At 40.1% G+C, this 7,445-nt stretch overlaps 1 protein-coding gene across 6 annotated transcripts in view; it reads left to right on the top strand.

The window, feature by feature from the left end:
* Positions 1-3,492: 3,492 nt before the first annotated feature.
* The window catches only part of LOC118544478 (P2R1A-PPP2R2A-interacting phosphatase regulator 1), a 60,996-nt gene continuing 57,043 nt past the window's right edge, over positions 3,493-7,445 (top strand). For all 6 annotated transcript variants that reach the window (XR_013444469.1, XR_013444470.1, XR_013444471.1 and 3 more), the window contains exons 1-2: positions 3,493-3,565; positions 3,871-4,057. Coding sequence is in view for 3 of the 6 variants with exons in the window: in XM_078063867.1 (XP_077919993.1) it covers positions 3,951-4,057 (107 nt within the window). In the remaining 3 variants the exon portion in view is untranslated. The remainder of the gene's footprint in view (positions 3,566-3,870; positions 4,058-7,445) is intronic.

Raw genomic sequence — 7,445 nt, 5'->3', positions numbered from 1 at the left:
GCCAAAGTAGTTTTACCTGCCTCTTCAACTTAGTTGTCCCATATTAAACTTGCCAAGCCCAATCATTTTATTCTTCAATGTTAGTATTTGCTGCTTGTAATACAGAGTTTTTAAGAGTTTTTGGATAGTTTCCTTTAAACTGCCTATATTTTTCTGCCAACTGGATTAGAAAAGCAAGCTCTGTTTCGATCAATTTATGTAGCTCTTTTTATCTCAAGCTCTCAGCAACCCCCTCATCTGCTCAAAAAAATATAGTACATTCTATCGTTCACAATAGCTAGTAAATAATCATCTGTTGACCACATGCAGAGTCCCTAACTCTGAGGAGTCAAACAATTTAGTAGAATCCCTGGGGCGCCTGGGTGGCTCAGTCGTTAAGCGTCTGCCTTCAGCTCAGGTCATGATCCCAGGGTCCTGGGATTGAGCCCCGCATCGGGCTCCCTGCTCGGCGGGGAGCCTGCTTCTCCCTCTCCCACTCTCCCTGCTTGTGTTCCTTCTCTCACTGTGTCTCTCTCTGTCAAATAAATAAATAAAAATCTTTTAAAAAAATTTAGTAGAATCCCTAACTTTCAGGGGTGCCTGGGTGGCTCAGTTGGTTAAGCCGCTGCCTTTGGCTCAGGTCCTGATCCCGGGGTCCTGGAATCGAGCCTGGCATCGCATCGGGTTCCCTGCTCATCGGGGAGTCCGCTTCTCCCTCTCCCTCTGCCCCTCTTCCTTGCTCATGTTCTCCTGCGCGTGCTCTCTCTCAAATAAATAAATAAAATCTTAAAAAAAAAAAAAAAAAGAATCCCTAACTTTCAGGAGCTTAACAATTAGGAGAAACTCAAGGGCATGTGAGAAGATGGATGCTACTTTGGCCATTATTTCCAGATTCTATTCATATCATTCTTGCCTATCTAGTTTCTTTTACCCTTCATGTAAATCTTTTGGGAGGTTTGGGGTATTTGTGGTTTGTGGGCTTGAGTTCAACTTGTCTTTGACTTGCTCTTGTGATAATTAAAAGTTAACCAGTTGCTTAAAAGTTGCCATGACGACTGATAAATTAACAACTGATTATGACATATTTGTGGGACACCTGTTATAAGTAAGAGGCCTGGTTCAAATGGCAGCAGACCGGGACAAAGCAAAAACAGGAGTAGCGTAAGTGGCAAGGTATAGATCTAAGCAAACCAGCAATCTAAGATCACGGCATATTGCTATGGAACAGCAGGAGATGATCATGACACACAGCTAGGTTGGTATAATAATGCATGAAGAGAAAGGGGAAAATGTAAAAATAATTTCTTTAAATGTTGTGTTTGCCACTGTAGTATATAGAATTGTTTTTCCAGTACTTGTTCCTTTTGACATTCTAACTTGCTTATGTACTATGGGTTCCTGGCATTCAGCTACACTTTAGAGAATTCCTCCTCTTTGATAATAGCTGAAAACTTCCTGCCGTCTCAAGCATGTAGTCGTTTCATATTACTACCCCTTTTCTTGAAAGTCTCTCAGTTGCTATTTCCTTGTCATTTTATTATCTATTTTCTTAGTGTTCTTGTACTTAGTTTTTAAAAAATTAGGATCTGTGATGCTTAGGCATGATAAGATTGTCTATTCATTCAAAATATATCCTTTAAATCTTATTACTTGCCACAAATATTAACAAACTCTTTGAAAAGTAAAATGAGCAGTAGAATGGAGGGAAGATCTACTTACTTTCTGGTGTACCCACCATTTTTCTGCTATTCAGTTTGGCTTTGACCCCTGTTCTGTATTTAACCACTGCCTTCTACATTCACCCTGTCTTTACTCAGCTTTAACTGCCATCTTTTGTAAACCTTCCAGGTACCCTGGGAACTTTAACAGTGGCCTTCAGGAGATCTTGGTATCAGCTCAGATTCTACTGCTACCTAATTATGTGCCATTAATCTCCCTGGAATTTTAACAACTGTAAAATAGAAGTGACTTGCGTACCTTACAAAATAGCTGTGAATGACAGGTTATTTAAACTTGCATTTATTCATAAAATAATTTAATAAATATTTATCAAAGTGCTTATGAGTATAGAAATAGTATCCAGAGAAATATCCAGAGGCCCCTCATCTGTCTTTTCACTTAAATAAGAGGGCAGAGGAATCTTGGCTTTGCCACTTAGCAGTTATAATTTGAGTAACCCCTCTGGGCTTCAGCTTCCTCCTTTGAAAAATGGGCATTGTGATGGTGCCTACCTCACAGAGTTACTGTAAGTATTAAATGCAATCACATATTTAAAGTGCTTAGGACAGTGCCTGGCATATAATTAAGTGCATGAAAAATGGTAGCTATTGTTAACCTGTCTTACATTAGGAAAGGAGACTCCAAATCGTCCTCATGTCTGGGATTTAGATAACCCAATTCTGCCTAATATAATTAAGCTTTTCTTATTCTATTCTCAGAATGAATGAAGAATGATTATGATCATTTGTGTCATAACTTGTCATGAACTCTTTCAAGATAATCCCATTATTTTAAGTTCACCACTGATTAGCTGAGCAGGGTTCATGACTGAACCAATTGAGATAAATATGTGAAGACATTTTTTTAAACTGTAAAGTGTTATACCACGTAATGATTATTTTAATTAATAACTCTAATTTCAGTAGTTTCACTTGCCTTCTCTGCCAGTCCTCTATATGGTTCCTTTTTAAAAGGTATGGTTTTACAAAATTGTTAGTGTGGAGTTAAGATTTCAGTACTCAATGTGGCTCATTAACTGGTGGTGAAAAATTCTAAAAGAGCAATTCTTATAATGTTTGAGCCATGACAGCATTATTAAATGGAAACCCTGATCTGGATGGATACTAAATTCTGAGATTTGTTTTAAGTAAATAAGCTTCTCTAACTCAAATCATTTTCTTAGATGAATAGCTTTGAGAGGCTAAATTTTATTTAGTGTAAAAATACACTTACGATTATGGTTAAAAAACAAACAATGAGATCACATGGAAAACAATGATTCGTCCGCACAATTGGTTCAACTGAGTTAGCGCCCTACAAGGCCACTTTAGCGGCAGGTGGCAGGTCTTGGGTTGGTTTCCGCTCCCCCCCGCCCCCGAGGTATAGCTTTTTTTTTTTTTTTTTTTGACATATAGCGTTTTTTAAATTACAATTGTGTAGTGTTGGCTATAACAGGATGGAAAAATTCGTCATGGGAGTTAACAAGCTTATTGGCCTCAGTTATACGGGGATAATGGGCTAATCAAACCAGAGAAAATTGAGTATTAGACATAGCGCAGAAAGGACGGCGCTCCCATACAGCTTACTCCTCCCCACCCTTTCTTTCCTAAATAACGGTCAGTGAAAAACGATCCCTGGGTTCACATAGAAGCAGAGGAACAACCACGGTGAATCTCCACGAGGAATAAAGAGAGGACCGGGCTTGGAGTAAAAAGTCGGCTCCTAAGACTGCGCGTGCGCCCCAGGCAAGGCTGACAAAGACGCCCTCATTGACTCTCATTGCTTGCGTAATAAGCATGCGTCAGCGGGCAGGGCACCGGGCGCAGGTGCAGAGGGGCGGCACCCGACGGATTCGCGAAGGCGACAGGTTGTAGTTTTTGTTTTGGCCGGAAAGGCTTACCTGGGGTTTCTTTTGCTGAGAGAAATTAAGAACGATTCACGGGGTGACTAAGATAAATTCCTCATTTTCATTATAGACTTGGAGGTGGAAGATCTCAGCGTTAGGGACCCCGAGGTTGGGGGATAGGAGGTTCGGAGCCAGTCCTGCCCGACTTTGTGCCCACTGGTATTAGGGATGGTAGGGCTGCAAAGGTGAGCACCTCACTCGTCTAAGAGGTTCCTCCTTTCTTCTCTTTTCCCGCTTTTCCTCTCTGCCTGCATCTCCTCACCCAGGTGACTTGTCCTTATGTGAATGGGAGCCAGAAAACCTTGAGAACTTGGAACCAAGCAGTGGTTTCTTCCTCGACGTGGACATGGCACAAGAGAAAATGGGACTAGACTCGGAGCTGCTGCCGAGTTCAACTACCACAGATGACATGCTGAGAAGATCCAACAGCGCCCCTTTGATCAATGGGCTTGGGTGAGCAAGCAGGGGGTGGGTGGCAGGAGGTGGGGAAAGTGACTTCGATAGCATTCCCATGACTCTCTCCATCGAGGTTCTACAGGTGTCTCCCTTGTTCCTGCTGTCGGGAGATCTCACCCTCAGCCTTGGGGGGAGTGGGATGGGCAGGCCGGAGGGAGAGCGAACACCTCCCCTGAGGTTGACACACATGTGAACCTGGACGTCCTCTTCTGACAGTCCACCAGGACCCAAAAGCAGCAACCTATTGGTGTGGAGCACGACTTTTTTTTTAACTTCACCCCACCTCTTACCCACTCCTTTGAAGAAACTGAGCATTCCCCACCCTCATCTCCAGATCTTCTGTGATGACTGTAATTTTCTGTCATTCTCTCAGCTGCTTTGTCACCTCTGACCTTCACCTCTAGCAAATGGAAGTGGTTGCCAAGCGAAAAACCTTGGGCCTTTTTTACACCTAGTTTTTATTTGAACAAAAAGTTTGTTAGGTACCACAGAAACTTGATCTCCTAAATTTTGCATTCTCAATGGCCAGTACTGCCCCAAACTTGGTTCTTGGGGGTGTGTGAAAAAAATCTTGCTCTTTTTATGTATAAGCCACAGCTATAAATACAACAATTACGTGAGAATTTTCAAGAGGGAGTAATTGGTGGGGGGGAAATGTCAAAAACAGTTCCTTAGAGGGCTGATAATGAAAAGCATAAGATTTAAAAACACTGTCCTAACTGATGGTTCACTATTTCCTGCACATATCCAAAAGTCTGGCATGACACATGCTTATAATTTCTTAAAATAGAATTTGAAAGTAAGATCTTGGATCTCACATCCAGTGTCATAAAGTTTTATCAGTATTGTGAAAATGTTTGAAAAATGCATTCACTCCCTGTGTTAGTAATTTTGCTCCTCCCTTTTCCTAGCATCATTCTAATTGATAGTTATAAATCACAACTGTTAGAAGTGAACTCAGAGACCAGATCTACCCTCCTTATTTAACATATGAGGAAACTGAGGCCCATAAGTCTCTAAAATGACATAGTAATAGAGCCAGTATGTCCTGGCTGTGTCTCCTGATTCCTAAGCTAGTGATTTGTCCACTACTAATCAACTTCTAAGCTTTTTTTTTTTTAAAAAAAGATTTGTTTATTTTTGAGAGAGTGCAAGTGTCGGGGGGAGGAGCAGAGGAAGAGGGAGAGAGAAACTCCAGCAGATTCCGTGCTGAGCATGGAGCCCGACTCGGAGCTTGATCCCACGACCTGAGCGGAAACCAAGAGTCAGACGCTTAGCCGACTGCCCAGCCAGTGCCCCTCAGCTTCAAAGTTTATTTAACCAAATTCAGCTTTCTGGTCATTTGAGATAAGGAAGAATATAGTATACAAAAGGAAAAGCTAACTAAGATTTAACAAAAAAAAATACGTGATCTTTTCTAATAGGCAGAGAAATAAAGGGGCAGCAGCTGTGCATGTTGGGCTGAAAACAAGAACTTCTACAAATTCAGGATTGACTCTAATCCTGTTGTATGAGAACATGAATTGTTATGAACCCGCTCTGCTAGAAGAAAAGACTTGGGGAGAATGTTGGTTTTATTGGAAGCCTTTATGAAACGTAAAAAAAACAAGTTGCAAACAGTCTTAGAAGCAAGGAGAGTGATGGCAGTTATCCCTTCATGCTTTGTTTTGTTCTGCAGGACTTAAATTTTTTATTTTTTATCATATTAGAGTATAGTTACAGTGTCAGATTCTGTAGCTTAAGCTCCTGATGGATGAAGTGAAATTGGTACAGAAAGGTAAGAGGCAACTGCATATTTACCTAATAGGAGTTAAAGATAAAGAAACTGCAAGGTGGACCAAGTCCAGGGACTCTTGTCTATCAAAAAAAGGTAGCATGAAGATGATACATGACATGCCTGAGGTCAGGGAACTTGGCCAAATGATCTCCTGAGGGCAGATTTTGTGCCGTTGTGGCCAGTTTAGGATGTGGCCAGGGAAGTGAGAACAATTTAGAGTAGAGTTACACAAGGCCTCTGTTGAATTCATGTTCACCTCCATTCTTTTCAGTTGCATATGTACACTGCTCACTTCCCTCACTTTCACTTAATTGAGCCTCTAATACTTGTTGCCTTGCCTCTTTCACCGCTCACTAAATAATTGTTGCACTTCTTTCAAGTAATTTTCTAATTTTGCTTGATGCTTCCTGTATATAAACACAATCTCTCTTGCACCAGCATTTGCAGAAATTTGTTCCTTAAATATAAACTCCTTAATACAAGTATTAATGTTTTTAGAGTTCCTGCACTGTTTTGTGTACATCTTGTATTAATAAAAATACCAATGTCAAAAGTTTTGAACCTCTTGGTTCTTTATCCTCTTTAGCCCTCTACTTGACTTCACTATTGGTGTCAATAACTTTGTTTAAAGGTAGTAGGTTTTTTTTTCTTTCACTTCTCTGGCCCTAATGAGAATTAGAGAGTAAGTTCTGGGATTTCTGCCATTGCCTTCCCCCTGTAAATACCTCTAGCCTGATCCTGCATTTAAACTGTTTGAAAGTCAAACTACTGCCTGTAGGCCAAATCCAGCCTGCCACTTGATTTTTGTAAATAAAGTTTTATTGGAAGATAGCCATGCCCATTTGCTTACTTATTGTCCACGGCCACTTTCCCACTATAGTAACCAAGCTGAGTAGTTGCCACAGAGATTGGATGTCCCACAAAGCCCAAAATATTTACTGTCTGGCCCTTTGCAGAAGTTTGCCAACCATCTGTTTTATTAAATTCTTACAAACCTGGAAAGAGAATAGTGGCCATAGAGAATGATTGCTTTGAGAATATAACTGGCATAAACATATTGCAGTTTAGATATTTAGACATAAATAAGCATATTTATGCTTATTGATCATTTGATGTGGAGCATTGAACATGTATCTAGTTATCACTTTTTCTAAGTTGTAGCACTTAACTCAGTTGTAGATATCACCTAGGATTTTATGAATTCATGTTGAATGATTCCTACCAATTGAAATATATGCTTCCTCAATGATTTTTTTCATTTATAGTCATTAAATTGACAGACAAAAATTTAGGCGAGAATATAATTGCCAGCCTTAAGAATTACCCCCCACGTACAAAAAAGTGGAAATATGTAACTCATTAGTGACCCTCCAACTTTCTTATAATGATTGCTAGAATCCATTCCTATTCTTGTAGGGGAAAATTCCTGGAAAATGAAGTAAAACTTAGACCCATGTATACACCCATCCTCTCATAAAATATTGAATTACTGCCTGTTATATACACATTACCATGCTGCAAAGATGTATCTCGACCCAATAAGCTTTTAATTTAGTAGGGCAAATATATAATCAAAGGATTTAAATATATGATGGAGTAAGATCTATG

The sequence above is a fragment of the Halichoerus grypus genome, chromosome X (genome assembly GCF_964656455.1).
Source record: "Halichoerus grypus chromosome X, mHalGry1.hap1.1, whole genome shotgun sequence".
Lineage (NCBI taxonomy): Eukaryota > Metazoa > Chordata > Mammalia > Carnivora > Phocidae > Halichoerus > Halichoerus grypus.
Note: the sequence above shows the minus strand (reverse complement) of the source record. Positions and strands in the feature narration are given on the sequence as shown.